General features: G+C 44.0%; 1 protein-coding gene and 1 long non-coding RNA gene across 3 annotated transcripts in view; one reads left to right on the plus strand and one right to left on the minus strand.

Annotated features, from left to right (window-relative positions):
• Nucleotides 1-1,077: 1,077 nt before the first annotated feature.
• LOC311431834 lies at nucleotides 1,078-9,943 on the plus strand. Its single transcript, XR_014689663.1, has 4 exons — nucleotides 1,078-1,288; nucleotides 1,360-1,497; nucleotides 2,002-2,105; nucleotides 9,500-9,943. It is a non-coding gene; the product is annotated as an uncharacterized lncRNA (long non-coding RNA).
• The window catches only part of SYBU (syntabulin), a 40,900-nt gene continuing 22,265 nt past the window's right edge, over nucleotides 2,863-21,497 (minus strand). The window contains exons 4-8 of one of the 2 annotated variants that reach the window (XM_084509724.1): nucleotides 20,927-21,015; nucleotides 9,466-9,568; nucleotides 7,230-7,430; nucleotides 6,113-6,262; nucleotides 2,863-4,965 (exon numbers count right to left, since the gene is read on the minus strand). In XM_084509724.1, coding sequence (XP_084365850.1) covers nucleotides 3,870-4,965; nucleotides 6,113-6,262; nucleotides 7,230-7,430; nucleotides 9,466-9,568; nucleotides 20,927-21,015 — 1,639 coding nt within the window. In that variant the 3' untranslated portion in view covers nucleotides 2,863-3,869. The remainder of the gene's footprint in view (nucleotides 4,966-6,112; nucleotides 6,263-7,229; nucleotides 7,431-9,465; nucleotides 9,569-20,926; nucleotides 21,016-21,497) is intronic. The other variant, XM_084509723.1, reaches the window with a different exon arrangement.

Genomic DNA, 21,497 nt, shown 5'->3' on the forward strand with positions numbered 1-21,497 from the left:
AACACTGAGGTGGCTACAGGCAATGGTATGGCTGCACAACAAGGGCGTGTTCTGCTCCATGAGTGCAGGGGAGTGATTTAATTGTTTCTTTGTATTGGTAGATTTGTATTTCTTGCACAAATTGTTACTTCCTGCAGTTAGGAAAAAAATCCTGACATCTCCCAGCCATTGCATAGGTAGTATAGTTTGGAAATTCTCAGTTCAGTTACCAGCACTCCTTGGATTCCCTTTATGTAGAGGTAGACTTCAGTGGTAGGTGGCACTGGCACAGGCTGCCCAGAGAAGCTGTGGATGCCCCATCCCTGCAGGTGCTCAAGGCCAGGTTGGATGGGGCTTTGGGCAACCTGGGCTGGTGGGAGGTGTCCCTGCCCATGCCAGGGGGTTGGAACTGGAAGGGCTTTAAGGTCCCTTCCAACCCAAACCAAACTACGCTGTTATCTCTGAACTCATGATTCAGGTGTGTGGGTTTGTATCTTGTGACAGGTAAGTGAATTTTCACTTCTGTGCCTGAGACTTGTTCCCCATGCATACAGGGAACTATAAAGTTGTGAAAGAGTGTGGCTGGGTGGGAGCTTGCCTATGGTGTGTGCCCAGAAAAACAGAATTTCTAACTAAGTTGCAGGTTCTGACATGGGTTTTGCTTGAAAGATAATTAAGATAGCAAGGTGGTAAGGTCTTAGTGACTGGAAAGTTCTTAGCAAAAATGTTTGTTCTGCTTGTTGTGTTCCTTAAAGTCTTGCACAATTCGACTGATTTGACAGAAATCTCAAATGTGATGTCCTTGAGAACTGTTCAATTTCAGAATGCATTTTAGAAGGCAACAATATTCACTTTCATCCTTATTTTTTCTGTACAAGTGCTCTGGCTGGAGCAGAACAGATGGCTACATGCTCTGCAGACTGAACAGCTGCGTGGCAAGTAAATCTTACAGGGAACACTGGTAAAATACCTGACTGGTGAGACGAATGGGAGATAAGGGAACGGCTGGGAATAAGATTTAATAAAAATAGGTGTCTGTACTTTTAACCACACTGGTGAAGCGAGGCCCTATGTGTCCTAACTTTCTTACACCTCCCAATACGGAGCTGAGACACCCTCAGGATGTGCTTGATTTCTTTCCCTCCTGCTGCTGCAGGCTCCTCCTTCCCCTCCACCCAGCCTCCTGGCTGTGCCCTTTATTTTCCCTTTGCTGGGAGCCAAACCTTCCCTGTTACTGCTGACTCTGGAGGACTGGCCTGCTGGGAGGGCTGGAAAATCCTCCTGTCCTTGGCTCTGCTGCAGTGTTCATGTATGAAATGACGCGTGTTTGTTTGTCTGAAGGGTTTTGGAACAAAATACTCATTTGCTCTCCTCATGTAGGACACGACACAACTAAAGCCGGACTTTCGTTTGAGTGTGTGGCTGCAGTCTGGGATGTGGAAGAGGTAGCTGCTGGGGCGGAGGAAAGAAACAACTGAGTGGTCAGGAGCTAAGATCAGCCTCGTGAGTGCGGGCACGGTAAGAGTACAGCTTGGGGCAGGGCAGGTGCCTCTTGGCTGAGCACTAAAGAAAGTGGGGTTAGGAAGAGAAGTGTGTGATGGGGTTAGCAGCAGCTGTCCCTGCAGCCTGGGAAGGAGCTGCCATTCCCATGCTATCCTGGAAGCCTCAACTTGGGCAGCCCCCTGCTGCTTCACCCCTCGCTGGTGAGCTGCTCGTCCTCCCCAGCTGCATGTTTTGAGGCAAAGATCTCCAGTGCTGTACTGGTATGGACATGAATTATTTCTAAAATAGGAGAATAAAAGGAGTTTGCAGTGAGCTGTCTGCAGGCTGATGGTCCTCCTAGCTGCTCCGTGCAGCACCAGGGGAATGCAGCTGAGCCGTGTCAAAGATCAAAGCTGAGTATTAGAGGGGAAAGCAAATGAAGATGGCATGTCTGCAGCTCAGCTGCTGTGTCCTCTGTGGATAGGGTAACAATGGCCATTTCCCCGGTCTGGGATTACACCACTTATCTTGGTATTTCAGGCCTCTTACACAAGGCACCGCGAGCTGTCCATCTCCTGGCAGTACGGCAGAAGGCAGAAGTGAGCTGAATTTTGGGTGGAGATCGCAGCAAGGATTTTCTTCAGGTAGGTGATGGGAGCTCTGCAGCTCCTTGCTGAGCATAGCTGAATGCTTCCTGAGAGCTGAGCAAAGATTTTTTAAGGGCAGGAAGCAACTTTGCCATTATTCTAATGTTCGTTCCTCCTACCTTTTAAACAACCTGTTTACAACCACTGCTGCTACATGGAGCCTGCCCAAAGCAGGGTGTGAAGTGAGTTGAGCCTGTTGAAATTTTAAACGTAAGCGTGGGGAGGTTTGTGCTGCTTTGTTTCCTGCTTGCTACAGAAGAAACCTGGGTAGTCACAGGTGAATGTCTCTCCTGGAACTGGAGATCACTTTCTGCTCTAAGCTATGCTGCATTTCCCCACCACTCAAAGTGAAGAGCACTTAAACAACAGCAGATGTAACAGAGCAACCCAGAATTGTAATAAGGACACTAACAGTGGCGCTAATTCAGTCCATTTGACTTGAACAGACATTTTAAAATAGGAATAAGGCATTCTCCATGATGCTTTTTTCATTCATAACAGGAGACATTTAGGAATGGTGGGGTAAAAATGAGGCTACCTGCTTCTGTTAGTACAGCGTGGGTGCGGCCACAGACCAAGCGGAGCCTCCTCCTGCAGAGTGCTTCCTCTTGGAGCTGTGATTAGTTGTTCCTCACCCTAACTCTCTTCTCAGGGTCCTGATGGTTCCTTATGCCCTCACATGTATGTATGTGATACCTCATCTGAAACGGAGCATTTTTAACAGCTTTGCCACAATAAGACACTCGTACAGTGGTAAATTTTCTAACATGCTTTAATGAACTTGTGATTATAAAGGTAATTTATAATAAAGCTATTAAATAAACAATAAGTTAAAACACAATACATTTATAGATGGTATTTCACATGGCTCGAAAGACTATCAGGTTCCAATACATTAAGACTTTAAAACAACATTAATATTCAGAGTGTATCCACCCCTATATTTACCATTGTAACACATTTCAAGACTCCCCCCCACTTAACATTTTTGGTTACAGTCCCCTCATACGTACAAGGCCAGTGGAATGCTCGAGCAACTGCAGGATTTGGAAGAGCACTACACAAGACAGGCATGAACGATGTGCTAGAAGCTGCCTGGGAAATATGGATTTTTTTTTTTTTTTTTTAATTGAATTGACATTTCAGACAACAAATGGAAAGCGCTAGCATGCTTTCTAGAGTACAGGTGTGATACACTTAGGGGAAACGAGCCTTCATCTTACTTAACGCTGCAGTTTCACAAATGCTTTAGGTTAGTGCTGCCTGGAGAAATACCCCACCTTCCTCTTGCCGTTTGTTCCCATATGCATCACATGCTGCCCTTCAGCCAGTGCACAATGTTTGTGCGTTTGCTCAGTGAACCAGGCAGGGAAACTGAGCTTAAACTAACTCAGCAAGCGAACCTGAAGTGGCGCTAGCTGTAATTCTGCTCGCTGCCCCTGATCCTGTTCACTGGGCAGGTGCACTGACACAAGAAAGATGCCAGCAGAGGGCAGGGACCCGGTGACTGGGTGCAGGAGGACTATTTCTGCAGGCAGCAATACAGTGCTACGCCAGTTACCAACATTTTGTGAAACTGCAGGGTTCAGTTTTGCCATTTTGGAACAAGGAACATGTTTTCGAACCAAGTTATAGTGCAAATCAAATAGTCAAGAGCAAAACAATGTAGTCTGCCAGAACATACAGTATCTCTCTTACCACCCCTCCCCCTCCCCCCCCCCCCAATGCTTCAGCCCCTGGTGCCCCGTGACTGAGCAGAAATTAGGTTTTGATGTTGAAGGGTGTACGACGCAGTGAGTGCAGGGCCACCAGGCAGCACCCACGCAGCAGTGTTCCGATATTGTACATGGGGTCTACTCCTCCTCTCTGCGTGCTGAAAGCCCACATGACAGTGGGCACAATGGGGGCTGCTACTGCCAGGATATCTACCATGAGGCTGCTGTTCCAGTGCTTCTTCATTATTCCTGTCTGAGAGCAAGTATTCACATACCCAAACTCTTCATCATGTGGCTCTGTAAAATCCAGTTCTTTCATGACCCGGTTATCATTAACTTCACAAGCCACGTTTCTGTGTGGAGACTCCACAGAAGGCAAAAATTTGGCAGAGTTTGGACTGTTTGGAGTTAAGTCCACTACCATACCAGAATCCACAGTGTAGGTTCCAGAAGAAAACTCACTCGGTTCCTTCACTGAGGAAGGTGGGCTAGGGGAGGAATCTTGAGATACGAAGACATTTTGAATGAACCACTCCATGTTCAGGCCACGTGGCACGTCGGTCTGAACGGACTGTTCCACCGTCATGTTGCTGCTTTCCTCGTCTTTCTCAGAAGAAGACAGTTTTTCATCAGAAGCAGTTTCACGCGTCTCTTGATCCACAGCAGAACTGGAGGAAGATGGATCGCTCCCTTCAGAACTTGCGGTGGTTGAACTCTCGTTACTTGTGTTGCTTGTGTCCTCAGTGTCCTCGCTCCTACACGCCTCACTGTCGCCCATCTCCTCCGAAGCCTGGTCCTCTGTGATGAGGCTGCCTGGTGTCTTGACGTACAGTGCTAACGGCTTCCCTGGGGAGTCAGACACGTACTCGTCGCTCAGAGAGCCGCTGTGAGCCATCTCCATGCTGTGCAGCAACGATTCCAGTTTCTTGTTTTGAACGTTTATGTCTATGAAATATTTCTGAATGCCTTTGTCTTTATCTGCCAAGTTGTTCTTCATGGTTTCAATAACCTGCTTGAGTTGTTTAATTTCCTTCTTTGCTTCCTTTAAGGCCAGCTGTGCCTCCACACGGCAACACTCCTCTTCAATCCAGTCTTCCCTCATGCGTTCCAGCTGAGTTTTCAGCTCTTCTATTTCCGTCTCCCTGTAGCAAAAGAAAAATGTTGTAACACTTGTGCTGACTGGCCAGCTAGAGTCAACAAAAGGCTCCACTGCACTGGGATGGCTAGGCAGAGGAGGTGCTCCACAGAGGAGGCAAATTCCTCCACGTGCCACTTGCTGACACTGCTGAGAGAGTCAGCAGAGCTGTAAGGCGGCTGCCAAGACACGCTGGCTGACCGCTAACCAGAGTCACCGACCTCACCACGCAGTCAGCAGTCTTGTGGTACTTCTGAGGGTTGTGCCACAATCCCTGACATTTGGAGGTGCAAGCGGTGGCCTGTAGGTTGGATCCAAGCAGTACAGCACTTGCACCTCACCTACTGCCTTGCCCTGGAGGAATGGAGAAATGTCTGCCTGGAAAGCATGCAACACATTGTCTGTGCCTGCAAGCTCTGTGCCTGCAGCCAGGGTAACGCTGCTTTCATGTGGCAGGTGAGCTCCAGACCTGAGAGTTGCAGAGGCTGCGCTGTCCTCAACTGCACCCTCGGGTCCCCGGGACTCTGCCTGGGGAGGACACTCAAACGCCCCTTCATGCCTGCTCGGGTTGTGTGTGCTGGAGACCCTGCTCTCAAAGCCCATTTTCAGTCAAAGAAATGACATCTGTCACTGTGTAATGCACATTGTCACTTCTTTGCTCAGCACCGATACAGAGGGCTATTGTGAAAAATTCAATATAAGGAACAAAAACACAAGCGGACTCGCTGGTTTGCATAACCGCTTTTCTTTCATTAGGGAATAAGGAGCACATTTTGAAGTCGTATTTCACCAACAGAGGTAGAACAGAAGACTAAAGTAATACAAGTTTGCAGGGATAAAACTGTTTTATGTATAAAAATTCTTGGTGCTATATCAGACTGACAAGAAATATCCTTTATTTTTAATAAAATTGCCTAATATTAGGCAAGTTCAAAGGGAAAAGAGCCAGCTTTATGCATAAATAAACTATGGTATGTATTTACTGAGCAGATAAAACCTGAATAGCTTGAAAACAACTTAACCAGTCTGATTATATTTTAAATTTCTTAGTTACAACTTTACAAGGTGAAGAAATTAGTAAAACATTCAGGATTCCTAACCCTAAATGTTCCTGAAAAAACCTTTACAACTCGGATTTCTGAAATGAAATATACCTTTCTTTAAGCTTGCTCTCAGATTCCTTCAGCTTTGTTTTTAAATGTCGTACTGTGACTTCTTTCTGCTGTAGAGGAGTCAAATACTGCTCTGGATTTACTGGCTTAATGCCACGGTTCTCACCACAAGACAGGTATCTCCCAGATCGCCTGAAAAGAAAAAAAGACAAATAAACCATCACTCCTACAGTTCTTCAGCTTTGGCAAAAATAAAAATACCATATTGACTGACACAAAACTGAATTTACACTTGACTCATCTGGGGCTTCTCAGTGTCAGCACAAGTGACTCACTCTGGTAAGTCAAAATACCTAAGGGAACTGCTGATATGTGGCTATAGTGAAATATTTCCTATTTATAGCACTTGGTCTCAGTGCAATTACACCAAAAAAGACATTTATCTTTAAAATAACAAGACATCCCCTCACCTAAAACGGGTGGAGTATTCAAAAGCAGACAGGCTATAGACACAGCTAAGTAAGTTAATGTAAGAACTGAGTTTAGCTCCACATACGAATTACGTAGTTGAGCACACTGAAACCCAGATTCACCCTGTCTAGTTTCAGGTGTGTATCTGACATACTGGACTGCTGAGCTGTCTGAGAGAGAAAGGGAGATAGGGAAACAGCAGCAGCATGGTGGCAATTTCGTCTCTGCACTGTGTGTTGCATCCTCTGGCAGGCATCTGTGTTCTTCCCTCTACAGGAAACTGCACTCCTTGGGTAGGTGCCTAAGGCTAGGCAGGGTGAATTTTTGCCTGAGTGTATAATATTTTCTCTAGTACCACACCCAATTCTCTCCAAAGCAAAAGGACCCTTATGTGAAAGAACCAGTAAATCCACATGGGAACTGATGGCATGAAACCACATGAAAGAGCCTGCCTTGAAGTGAAAATCAACTACAAGAGGCCTTTGACTGAGAGTAACCTTTAATTTTACAGTGCTGAAACAAAAAAGCTTTTGCAGTGGTAGGAAAATATGGGTTGGAGCACCGTGCTGACTGTCAAGCCACCAGCATGAGGAGTCACACCTACGCTAAGGAGCAAGATGACTTGCTTGGCTGTTCCCACATTCCAGTGCAGAGCATTGAACACTGGGATGATGAAATAAGCACTTGCCTCATTATTGGGCTGCTGTCACTTCCTTTGTTACTTCCCGAGTTACTGCTAGGGGGAGAAGCCCCATAAAGCTGTTGGAGGCTAATAGGATTCTGCTGATTTCTGCACAGCGCAGACAAAAGGTCCTTTTCACGGAGAGCAGGTGGGCTGGCTCCAGACTTGTAGGCTGATGATCCACTATTCCGACCGTAAGGGCCACGACTGGAGAGGAACCAAAATAGTTAAAGCACATTGGGTTATCCTTGTCACACAACCCGTTATGTCTTACTCTACATCCAAAATTGCCCATGAGATACCACTGGAACTGATAAGTAACTGTGAGCAGCTGGAAAAAGAGCCTAGATGTCATCAGCCACTGCAAGTTCTTTCATCAACTGTGAGGGTCTTAGTTTGAACTATATGATCTAGGAAACCTCTGGCATTCATTTGCACATTTCTCTGTTTACATTACAGTTCCCAGTGACTCCATCAGATCATCCGTGTTCTCTGAACCTCTGCCTCCATTAAGTAATCAGAGGGCTACAAACTTGACTAGTTCCAAAAGAACCACATTTCAGCTTTCCCCTGCCAGGCCTGCAGAGAGATGCCCAGCTTTGGAGGCTGACAGAGGCTTGTTGGAAGACCTCTATCACGATCCTCAGCAAGCAGCCTGAGGGATCCCAGTGTGAAGTGGAAACAGATTTTGTTTGAGCCACTGTTCTTTTGTGCCTTTGGCAAACTGGGTGCTTCAGCTGTCACTGTCAGCTCTTTATTTGCTTAGATATAGTTTGAACCTTGAGAGCAGGCTGAAATGGTATTAAAATTGACAAAGAAAAGCAGTTTCTTCTTCCTTACAGTTTTTCTTGTACATACCTACCTTTCTTTTCCCTATCTTTATTAACTAACATATTCATTGCGTATGCTTGAATGCAATTCATATCTGCACTGTCCAAGAGCACCTAGGGCACTGGGGACAGCTTTTAGAGGTGCACTCTTCATTTGTTCAGTTGACACACTTTCCTACACTACTGTGCTGCTACCTTCGGTCTCTACTGGAAGTTGTTCTTCTAAACTAATGAAAGGGCAGGTTTCAAAAAATATGGAAAAAGGCAAATCTAGCCAGCAAAAGAGAAGGCTCAAACATAAAAATTAAAATACCACAGAATTATGAAGAGCAATCTCTTCTTAAAATTGTCTGAATTGGTTTCCTCCCTTCTCTGAAAATGGAACAGTTTATCAGGAACAGATGGCTGACTGGCTATGCTGCAAGCCTTCATCACAGTGCTGTGGTTTGGGTGAATTTATAATTATTCTACAATAAAGTGCAGGACTGTGGTTTTGTGACACACTGAAATGTTTCATAGTGAGTTAAGACAAACAGTTAAAAAAGAACATGTTACAAAGGAGACATCTCTTTCCACTTTGTACTGTACAGCATCAACTTTTGTGTAATAACACAGCAATGCATTTGAAGGAGCATTATTATAGAGGACTTCTATCCAATTAAGTAGGTTAGTATACTCTAATATTTATGTTTATATTTAAATACACAATAATAAATGAAATTACACGTTCTTATCATTTTAGGGCTTCATATTACACCTGTTTTTTTTCCACAAGTAATAACTTTATATTGTTAGATTTAGTCCAGAGAGAGCTTAACTGATCCTTATTTTTCTAACAGTCTCATGCTACAGATAGGAGATTGTTCATTAAGCATCATTCTGCTGATCTCTGTACACTGGGCCACATTTGAGAAGTCTGTGTGACTTCAGCATATGGGTATCCTGCTGCTGGTCCCAGTCTGCTTGCCAGCTCCTCTCTCATGACTCCACAAAGGGCAGGAAACAAGTCTTGTCAACTTGAACTCTTTCCACCTACTCAAAAAAATGTACCAGCAGGGATTGCGTGGGCAGAGCACAATGTGCACTGCTTCATCCAAACACCCCAGTATTCACAAGCTGTCTAGATCTGCAGTTCACAAATGATATGGAGAAAACTTACTGAAATCTTTCAATGAAAGGTTCATTGAGGTAGATAACTACGATCATCTTTTTTTATTTGCATATACTTTTAGTTATAAATGGATGAGGGTGTTTCAGAATAGAACATTAAAGGCGATATTGTCAATTCTTCCTACAAAAAATAAGGTCATAACCTGGAAGAAGTGATATTGTACACATTAATTGCAAGATTTTACACTGCAGTCTTTGCACTAGGTACACTTGAAATATACAGGAAAATTTAGTTTGCTTACTTGCGAGAAAAAGAAAATCTTTTGTTTCCAGCAGCAGACATACGGACTTCAGGAACTGAAATACTGCCCGTGCTGCTTGAGGAGCTAAAATCAGCTTCACTCCCTGGAAAGGAAAAGGGAAGAGTAAAGATATGATGGAAATTATAACTCAAAGGCTGTTTGCAAAATAACAATGAATCACAAGCATCCTTCCTTTGTCTGCGTTGTGTGAATCTTAGAAGTTAGATGAATTTTCAAACATCCCCGAGGACAAGCACTGGATATGTTCCAGATTTTCAACACTTCTTCAGAACTGGCACTTCAATAAGAGCACAAAAAAAAAATTTGGACACCATACACCTCACTCTACAGAAGCCATTTTGGAACCAGGCTAGAAACACTTGTTATGGCAACCTGTTTGCTCTCTCACAGCTATCAGTATATGAATGAAGGTGCTCACATGGCTCCTTCAAGAGCATGGTGATTAAACGCATCCAACTGTAACTACATTTCTCTTGTTTCAAACCATACAAAATTTGTATCTGTTGGGAGGAAAGCTGCTTCTAGGTTGGTTTCTGAGCTGATGTATGTGTATATGTATGTATACATGTATATAGGCTAATAGGCAATGTACATATTTATCTGCATATATATATGCAGGGTTCCATGTGGCACAGAAGCGTAGTAAGGCAGTTCTAATAGCTTTAAAATAATCCCATAATAATAATGCCTGGCTCTCAAGTGCTTCTTGGGTGTTAAGCCACCTATCTGATTACTGACTTTCGATAGATTACAGCCTGTATATCCCAGGTGCTATTAAATATGAGACAACTGCTTGCAGATTGCTAAGGTCAGTAGTAGATAAATGTACTAACACAGTCTTACCATGTGGAAGAAAACCCCGTCGTTAGGATTTATTTGTTTGTCACTCAAATGGCCATTGTACCAAGCTATTTCCAAGTCTAACGCTGCAGGGTCGCAATGACAGATAATAGCTTTATTTGAGGGAATGGAAATAACTTTTTGAGGTCCTTAAGAACAGCTGCTCAACAGGAAGGCACACAGTGATTACCCAGCACCTGACCACTGAGAACTGGTAGGCACCTCGCAGCTGCTGCCTCCTCGTACCACCCAGGATGGAGCAGAGGGCGGTGGGTGCCCTGTTGCCCTCCAGACGAGCTTTGGGATGGCTGAGTGGTGGCAAGGCTCAGGAGAAGCCTCCTGCCTGAGCCCTCCTGAGGGCTGAGGACGGGGACCTGCAGGTACTGGCCCTTGGTGCCCCCACCACAGCCACCTGCCCCACTCAGCAGCTGAGGTCTTAGCAGAGAACTCATTTTTGCTATAAACCACGTTTCCACGAGGGGGAGATGCAACTACAGCTGCTGTGATCCCCACCATGGCAAATAAACCTTTAAGTTCATAGATCCTTCAACCTTTAACTAAGCTGACAGGCAGATCTTATGCTCCTGAATGTGCTTGGAAGAAGGCACCCTCAGAGCACCTCTTTGCAGACACAAGCTGAAATGGGATGAAGCATTTAGCAACCACTCCTAGTGGCCTTAGGTTCATACGTGTTCTGATTTAACACAGTATTTTCCCAATTTCGGACAGTCTGAGCGCCAGGATTCACATGACTCATGACTCTGACCCGTCCACCCAGTCTCAAATACCAGCTGGCTTTTCAGCAAGGAAAGCGCTGCCCTTCCTGTGACGTCCTTTTGCCGCCTGCTTGGACGCTGCAGGACTCGGCAGGATCCAGCTGGTTTCATTGTTCTTTTTTAGGCTGCAAGGCCTCAAGCTATAGATCAAACTTAGGTACCTGTCACACACGTGGAAGCAAGGGAGTGCCACAAACTCAGGCACAAAACCAACCTTGGCCCAGTCACAAGCATTTAATGGGGTCCCTTGTGAAGACAGGGCAGAAGTCCACCACACGGGGGAAATATATTTCAGTGTCTTGGCTCTTTTTACACTGTAGAGCTCCAATAAAAGCAGTATTCAAGGAACATGTCTTCTGCTCCCCACAGAAAAAACAGCTCCAAGCCACAGCTGTGGGAAGAGGGTGCAGGCAGCCAGGGGTGGGGGCAACAGTGCAGCTGGCCCTGACTCCGCTAGGGACTGAGCGACAAGTCTGTGACAGAGATGTAACCATGCCTCCTCACTAACAAAACCTGTGGACCACTAAATCGTAGAGGGCAGGGGTTTTACAAGAGGCGTTTGTTCTGAAACAGCCTCCACCATCTCACTGATGGATGGTGTGTGCCAGGGCTGCCAGCGGCCCTCGGTGCCAAGTGTCCCTCACAGGAGGGTGACATAAGCCGCGGGGCCGCAGCAGTAGGCGCGTAAGGGTAGCCAGGGCCTCCATGGGCTCGCAGGCGGCTGTAGGCATCACTCCCTATTTCTCTGTGCTTCCCATTCAGCCCAGCCTGGCCCGCTCCAGGGTTTGATTTCAAAGCATGGAAATTCATAGCTTAGTTCTCAAAAAAGCTGTCCCAGGGACCCAGTTTTATCGCCCCTAGCCAATCCCACATCCAGTTCGACATCCCTGATAACCAGACCCGGGGTGACCCAAGTTGCTACAGCTCTAAGTAAATCGAAACCACATGCAGAGGCAGGGAAGGGCGGGGAGGCAGAGCGACAGCTCTGCTTTGTTCCATAGAATATTTATATCGTGTCTACAAATGCAGATGTCAGTGACCCTCTCCTTGGGGAAGTGAAATGACCGTGGGACATAATATCTGAAGCTGCAGCAGTTTTCCTGATAAACAAAGCACTCTCATCTACGAGATTACAGTACAAACAACACTGCCTCGGAACCATGCAAATCTACTTTTACAAACAAGACCCGAACAGGTAAACACGTCACACAGATTTCATACCTCCGATGTTGAGGCCCCCAAAGCATTCGTGCCCTTGCAAGACGCCAGCAGCTTTCCAAAGCCCAGCACTGGCTGCTACACAGAGAAAGGAGCCCTGGCCAGGGCTCATCTATGATTAAGCAGACCACATCATAATCAGATCTTGTTATTGAAAGCATTTCAAGGAAGCAAGGCTTAATAATAGCCTCTCCCTGACCTGTTTGGCTTGCAGCATAGTGCTGGGAAGGGCTGCCAAGCTAGGTACTGCAGATGTGATTTAGCAGAGCCTGGAAATGCAACCACCTCAGATGCTGAGGTTTCTGAAAGACTGGAGTGCATTTGAAACGAGGAACTGCTTCTGCAGAGCAAGAATTAACCTTTCTGGCCCCAATTCTGATAACAGCTATATACAAGCTTACCACTGAGCACAGAAGAATACTCATGCTCAAAATGAAGCATATGTATATTTATAGGATCTTCCAGAACATTATAAATTAAAGGGGTCGTTGTCTGTAATGTTTCTAAGTGTGTTAGTTATGATCAAGCCAGCTCTGCATGTAACAGAGCTCCACAGTAATGTTACTAGGAGAACTAAAAATATTTTCTCCTACTTGGTAGGTACCTCTACGTAAAATAACCCATATGATATAAACTGCAAGATACTATTCTGGGTATTACTTCTATCTTACAAATGCTCTACAAAGAGCACAGACAGAAGCAGAACACAGCTCCTCACCCTTCCTACAGCCATTTTGTGACTGACAGCAGCCCAAGGAAGCCTGTTGACTATTTGTTGCTGTGACAATGTGACTGCAAAAGCTCACAAATGCAAGCAGCAGAACAGCTCTCAGAAGCAGCATTAACCACGACAGCAACTAACATCTCTCAAAAAAAATTTTTTTTTTTTTAATCCTAAATGGCCATAACACTTGTTTTGCCCTGATCTGAGGCTCCCCTGTTGTAGAGAGCTGTATCACCCACCCTTTCCCACAACAGACTCCACAGGTTGAGCTGCCAGCTTTTGAGGGATCTTTTGAAATTCATTCATATAATCTTCCACGCTGCAGCCGCCTGGCACCACAGCATCAATAGGCTGCTGGCAGGCGAGCTGACACAGGAATATGCTCTGACAGAAGTGCTGGCGCAGCCCGTCACTCCGGCCGGCCATGCAGCAGGCTCCCGAGCCGCAGCACACGCATGCTGCAGGCAGGGCAGAGCATGGCCATGAGCTGGGAAGAGCACCAGCTTCTGCTGTAACATTTTACAGAATTGCTTCTTGCCTTGAATGGGTATCTGAGATGCAGGAGCAAAATTGTGCAGTGTCTGGCACTGCCCCTGCACTGCTCGGTAGGCAATGGCACCGAGCTAACAGCATGATGCCACCAGCATCGTGCTCACTGCTGCCTTTTAGCATTCTTGCTGCCCTGACAGCACTGTGACAGTCACGTAGCTCTGGCCAGCATAGAGGGGAGGAGAAAGGAGCTTCCAGCCATGTGACTGAAGGGTGTGCAGCCCCATGTGGTAGGGGCATGTGGCACATGGGTGCAGGACCACACAGAACTGCAGAGAGGATGGCTGAAGACTGCTGGGTGGGTGATGGTGCTTATCTGTGCCCCGACCAGCCATCCTGCTGCAGCGCTGCAAGTGGCTGGGCAGCCTCAACTCATCACTCATGGCCAAATTCCCCATCCCATACGTGATGCAATTGCAAACTTAACTAACATTAAGGAGAAGGAAATGATGCCTGTGCATGGCCAGGTAATCCTGCAGTGGGCACTGCTATATCTTTGTCCCGTTCATGCACTACAGCCATTGCACCTACATTTGTGGCTATAGAAAAGCCACATCTTCAACCTTGCTCTGTTCATTGCCTCAGCCACAGCATTACGGTAATGACACAGTACAGTGACCACGTAGTACACTACATTCAGAGCTTTTACGGGCAGAACAGATTAGGTACATTGGGTCCACCAGGACGGTATGCAAACACCAAAATATCACATCATGTACGTGGTAGAAGGTACATTTCTTACACAGACAGACACAAAATAACCCCACATACATGTCTGGAGGACAGCATTCCACGTTACAGTCTGCTACTTCTAGCTGTTACAGGTGGTCAAATACCACGCTGTACCATCTTCTGGCCTCAGCATTAAAATTTTACTTGTACTTTAGCACTTAATCTTTTTCCTTTCAAAAGATTAAAGATGCAACTTTCTTGTGTGCATTCTATTGTTCATTTTCTATATGAAAAATAAGATTAAAAGTATGGAAACATGGAAAAAGTTCAAGTAACATTTGCATCAGGAACACTGATAACTGATTGGCAGAACTGGCTTCCCAAAACTCAGGAGGCATATGAATGAGCTTATCAAAATTTAGTCTTTTTGTGTGTCAGATTTACAACTTTATTATTATTTCATAGCTGCCAACATATGTAAACTACAGAATTTACCTACCTTGTGACTCCATAAACACAGTCTCTTTATATATATCAGTCTTGATGCTACATTTTGCATATAGTCACCCAGTGAAACAGAGCTGTAAATAAAACAGGGCTGACAGAGACAGCTTGTCCTTAAGATGTCAAGCACTTAAATTCACTGAGCTTCCTTGCCTTTAAAAGCATCCTGTTATATGGCAATGGGACCAAAGTATGCATACGTGTTCACCAGCAGCAAACAGAGAAATAAATGGAATGCTGTCTCTGCAGACAGCTTTATTTAGAGACCCCAGGGGAAGAGATAGGGCCTGACTGTGCAAAAACAGAGCTGCTAATAGCAGAGCTATTAGCAGCAGCTGGAAAAGCAGACAGCCTTGTAATGCAGGCTTTTGAAAGGATCTGTGGTTTTAAGAGATTTGCTTTCCTTTATCTTGAAGCCTTCAATTCACCTCTCTAGCTCTGCTCTCTAACGGCACAAGCAGTGTGTGCCCTGGCAATACCAATGCTGTGTCCTTTCTGCTTAACATGGGGATGTTCCTGCAGGGTTGTCCTCATGCACCACAAACAACCTAGGGGAGAACAGCCCACTATCCTCATGCGCTGACAGAAGTAAGAAAAAGAAGCTGGAAAGTGGCAATGAAGTCTTGCTTTTCTTCAGGTGGCACCCTTAAAATCACCTGTTTTGAGGGCAACATCGCCCAGTGGACAATGTGTTCGATTTTCAGTGCCAGGCCTGTAACTGACAGTGGTTTTTGTTTGCAGTGCCTGATCTTTAACTTATTGCTTATTTGACTTACTACATGTGAGAGTTCTATCTGGGACTTGCTATTCTATTTTACACCACACAGTAACAAGGTAAAAGCAGATATATTCCTGTGCACAAGGAACAGGATGTGAAGCTCTCCTCCCTGTGGACTGCTCTAACTTCTGGGTGACACAAGCTGCTCCTGCATGCTCTCCTGCCCGTGGCTCATACTCTTTTCCAGCATGATCTCCACAGTAAATGGAGGAAGATGAGGACTCCCAAAAGACCACAGTGGATCAGGATCTCTTAGGAGAGGTGTGGATTTGAATTCCTTTGGTCTAAGGAGAGTGCTACATCAAATCTTTTGCCTGAGCTCCAGCTGCTCAAGGAAGCTGTTTTGGTGTAACTGCTGCACTAAACGTGGTGCTAACACTAGTGGTGGCCATATAGTGGCATAATAGTGGTGGCCACTGTTAACCCCAGCTCAGCTGCTGGCATGCTCCAGCCACAGCCAGTATAACCTGGGCCACTGGCAAAGGGGCAGCTGGAAGGGATGTGGAGGCAAACTGTCAGTGCGAGCCTCCCTATGCTGTTCTGAACTGCTGGGTGAGGAGCCTTCCAGCTCAGTATCAGCTAGCAGACTTCTGGGAAGATCTGCAATGCAGATCCTACTTCCCAGTGTTTGAATCTAAACTGGACTTTATAAACGATCCCTTCCATTCAGTCTGCTGGTTGTGTGATCTGAACTATTTATTCTTCTTGATTTTTGCTCATCTTGCTTGCTTACTCCTCTGACTTTGGAATAAGATTTGTTATCAAACAATCTAATCAAAATGTATCTCATTAAGCAGTTTTCTGATCTCATCTAAGTACTATGGTTTTGGTAGTAATCTGAACCATACTAATGCAAACTCTAAACACTGCACATCTCAAAGTGAATACAGAATGTGACTTGTGTATGCTGTGAAACCACAATCAATCAAGCTCCTCTCTAAAATCACAGTCACTACAAACTAATTACTGATGCTGGCAGAGAGCCATCGTGTATTCTGCATATCACTATGATCTAAGCTTGTTTTTCTTAACTGTTTTTAATTCATGCTCTTGCAGAGCAGCTACAAGTGGATGTTGGAACAGATAAAAGGCATTTCATGTAAATTATTTTTTTCTGCTATATATAACTTAAGTAGACCCTTCACACAGAAATCTGCCTGACCTAATTATTTTTTGTACTGCTATAAGCAGTTTGAGCAGTTTTGACAATAACTTATAAGTGGCTCCCACAAACTTTCTCTTCTCAGCCCGAAAAGCCCCTTGGCAGGGGAATATGTTCACAGGGCAGAAGGGAAGAGTCTGGGGAGCCTACCTTCCTGTTCAGACAGACAAACAGGCTCTTGGGATCAGAGGTGGAAGATTGCCACTTTGCTACACCAACTTCACTGGAAACACTGAGACTGGATGTCTGAAAAATACACTGATAGGGATATAACCTGGTACTCAACTTGCATTTGACAGTTTTATACAACGTATGTGCAAATGCACCAATACACAAGTATATTCTACAAGTAAGTGTGTGCTGTCACCTCACGAGATTTTTTTGCTCTGTACCTAGCAGTGCTATTTGTTCTGTTTCAAGGGAAATAGACAGGCTGCTCAGATGTATTTTTAGGAGCTGGAAAATGTCATCTTTGGCAGGCTGACTTAGCAGTACACAGAAAGGGAGTGAACTCCATCACAGGCTGGGAAAACATCCCAGCCCTCCTGTCACGTTGGTGGCAGAAGTTTAACAAAGGGCTTTCAGAGGCCCCTTCACGTCTGCTAAATCTGGTTCCAATACACCAGGAAGAGAGAGGCTGCCTCGTGTACGGCAATTAATTGTACAGGCACGCGTCCACAGTATATATGCAAACGTATAGGCTGACATGCTGAACTTGATTCAGCTGAAAGTTTTTGCACAGTCTCCCTTAATATAACACATATGGTTTTCATTACAATGTAAACAAAACAATTTAAATCAGTTTGACATGTTTTCAACCAGGAAGAGAAAAACACGGGAACAAGAAACATATCTGGGAGGTAACCTACTAAACAGCCCTGAGGTCCCAAGGATGAAAAGCAAAATTCATCATAATCTAATAAAATATTACCATAACACGCACACTGAAATCATTACAAAAACTAATTGAGTTCAAGTGTCATTGACTGACAAGAACACTTAAACCCTATCCCGTATATCAACTAGTTGCCTAAACTATTGTTTTTATAGTAATAAAGCTACACTAGTTCTGAGGGCAATACATTACAAGTTATGACTGCTGTCACTTGCTGTTCAAGCCCCCCCCCAGCATTTATTATTGAAAAGCACTAATTACAGACACGAAGCCTGTGCTTTTCAGCTTATTAATGCTTGAGGGCTTGTGGTCACACTGTGTTCTGCCAGTTCCAGCAAACAGACACAGCCAGATGAGTTCCTGGGTTCAGAAAGCTAACACAGCATTACCTGAAGAATTTCAGAAATTATATAGACACACTGTTATAAAGTAGGTTCCCTTTTTGGTTATAGAATCATGGAATCATTAAGGCTGGAAGAGACCTCCAGGATCATCTGGTCCAACCGTTCACCAACAACTAGTATTTCCCACTAAACCACGTCCCTAAGCACCATATCCAGTTACATCACACTGAAGGTGGTAACACCTTTTTGGGAAAGTGATGTCCACCTTGCAGCAACTGGAGACGAGACTGATGAAACATCAGGTCTCCAGTTCCAAAGAGGGAATTTCAGAAACAGTGCTCTCCCTGCCACTCACCCTGGGAATACCTCCTGCCAGTCAATCTTTCTGTTTCAGTCACTAAAGCTTCTCAGATGTGTGAAGCGCTTTCTGGGTAAACCAACAAGTGGGTCAGCTTTAGAAGCACTCAACAGCTGAAAACCTGGCTCATGTCTCACGTGGTTCCCTGTGCCTGGCTTAGGGAGACTGGGGTGCTTAGGGACATGGTTTAGTGGGTGACATTGGTGGTAGGGTGATGGTTGGACCAGATGATCTTGAAGGTCTTTTCCAACCTTAATTATTCCACAATTCTATGATTTCCATCACAGTTGTTGAACTTTCTGTGGGATATCACAGAGGCATTGCACAGAGGAACAGACCTGAGAAAATTAAGTTCTACAACCTGAAGTTTTGAGCAAAGTTGGGCAACCACTATATAGTTGCTCTTCCAGATGCTTTTATTTTATTTATGTACTTATGGTCTATTTGTTGGAATAGGGGACTGGAAATGTCCCTTTCTCCTAGGTTCTTCCTCAGCTCAGCCTAGTAACTTCCAATGAGAACCACAACATGATGTAGGCATCTAAAACATAACTTCACCACGATTTAGATATCTATGAACATAAAAGGAAGTAAAATACCAGTGCTTAAACAGGCCAAGTGTTCAAAATGCCACAGCTATCTGCAAAGACTTGCTTCGTTGTTTATGGCTGAGCTTCCACTTCTGAGCCCAGTAATCACCAACTTAGCTGATGTCTTTACACCACAGTGAAATCAAGAAGTGAGATTTGCAGGACTAAAATAAAGACATTCCCTTAGCTTTCCATGCCTATGGATAAATACAGATATACAAACACAAGGCATATATAAATATAAACAAAACTTTTAAGGGAGTAATTTACTTACCAAAAAACAAAGTTCAGAGAACACTGAAACTACTTACAAACATGGCCAAAAGAAGGAAAATCAGAAATTTCAATTTTCTGTTTGAAATGATGTTTACATTTTGAAAATTATCAGATTTCTTTCTTTTTTTAAAAGGGGTTAAAAACATTAAAGCATCTCCCCAAATATTCTACATATTTTAGATTGAATATCATCTTTGTTCAGAATGAAACAAAGGTTTTGTTTAATGTTTTGATTTGGCAGCAACACTCCAAACCAGTTATTTGCATCGTTCCACTTTGAACACAGTTAGATGTCAGACAAAAAAGAAAATAGTGGGGAGAATAAAAAAGGAAATAATCTATCATTTTTTAAGTAAACATTGCTCAGAAAACTGTTTAAATCCCAGGATCCTCATTAGAAAGGCATTAATAACCTGGAGGAATTCCAAAAAAGGTCAACAATAATGATAATAGGATTACAGGGCACTGTTTATGAAGGGAGATTAAGGAAATGCAATTTGTGTATTCAAAGATAAAAAGAAATACTGGCAACACGGTTCATCACGGGGAGGAGGAATACAGTTGGAAAACTGTAAAGAAGACAATGTCACAGCAACACAGGAGTCTGGCTGTGATGCGTGATATTTTACAAATAATGACTTGAAACAAAACCTGATGGTTAGTGGGAGTTGTGCATAGTAAAATTTAGCTGGAGTAGACTCAGAATAATTTTACTATAACTGGGGAATCAGAAAGCTATTTTAAAAGTTGACATAAATAATACAGATTGTAATTTAAAAGCAGAGCACAAAAAAAATCTACAAAGGGAAGATTCATAATGGCCTCTTTCATATGCACAGTATTTTATTCTGTGGAGGTGAGGCAGGCTGGAATCCACAGAAAACAGCCAGAAGGAGTAGAAAATTTGCTGCAGTAAATTCACAAATTGCAAATCATGTTCTATCTTGACCTCACACATAGTTTAAAATAAATACGTAGGAGCGTACAGTGTGTATAGCATCAGTTTCTCTTTTTTGGCTCATACTCTATTCTGTATTACCAGAAGAGATGGAAAACCTGTCTGAAAAAAGGTTACAGCTACTGTCATCTTCCAGACCCTACTGAACTCTGACTTCTAAACCCCAGTGACTTTCTTATGTGAGTAAAATTAGAAGCATGTGTCCCTCCTCTCCCCTGTCAAAAGGCATTTGGAGCTAAAAGATGACCTGGCTGGCTGGCCTGCATGTCCATCAGCCCAGAGTTTTTATGGACAGAGAGCAACTTTAGGTACCAGCCTGCAGAGCATCCTAGAGAGAGAATCTCCGTTTGAAGGTGGATGTCCCAGTTTTCCTAAATCATGAGTGATACTGAGATAATTAATGGGCCAGAGAGAAAGGAGTTATGGTGTGCCTGCTGGGAACTCTGCTTCAAATACCCAATAAATACCCAGTTACTAAATTATCTGAAGTAGAACAGCTTCCCTGGGAGAAGACTCTGAATCCCCTCACCCTACCTTGCAGTCTGCTGCAAGGGCTCTCTTCTCATATGTGCTCAAGTCCATCCTTCCAAAGATGTACACAGGGATCTAAGCTTTTCCCTTCACTTGACTACTTAACAGGGATCTCCTCCTTTTTTTTCCTGAGAAAAGACTTAACTACCTAACTGCAGAAAAATTGTGCCCAGGACCCTTAATTGTTGGCCTGTGCTGCCAGCCCAGAGCTGGGAAGATAATTATCTTTGAGAAGTGGGATTTTGGGCCTTTGCCCTTTACTTGCCGTATCTTCCTCTGCGTCTTGTCAACTTCTCCTTTGGATCCTCCACTTTCACCGCAGCATTTGGGGCTTTGGCACAACCTGAGAGTCTTCTGAACAGTGAGAGATACACATCTTGAGAGTCCACAACACAACCACTAATTGCCTTCATCTCTACTAACCAAATTCTAAATTATGTTTTAAGAAGATGGGGATCATAAAATTTATAATACAGAATTAAAAGACTGTTTTTCTAGGACACTTTAATTGGAACTTGTAGATTTTGGTTCAAAAATATGAAACGCTTTAAAGTCAAAACACTCTGTAGCTACTACTTTCCTTATTCTCATTTGAAAGAACTACTTGGCTATTTGAACGTGTTTTCCACATTAATTCAAGTAAGTTTGTTTAAGTTATAGTTGCAAACTAAAAATAGCTGATATGCTAATAATTATCCAACTTGTTAAGAGTCTTCTGCTCAAAAATGTACACTCTAATTATATTCTAATATTATCTATCAGAAATTATAGAGCATTTTTTCACTTTAGTGCAATTTTGTTAGCCTGTGTTCTCAAAATGCTTCATTCCTGCTGGC

The sequence above is a fragment of the Aythya ferina genome, assembly GCF_964211825.1.
Source record: "Aythya ferina genome assembly, chromosome: 2".
In the NCBI taxonomy this organism is placed as follows: domain Eukaryota; kingdom Metazoa; phylum Chordata; class Aves; order Anseriformes; family Anatidae; genus Aythya; species Aythya ferina.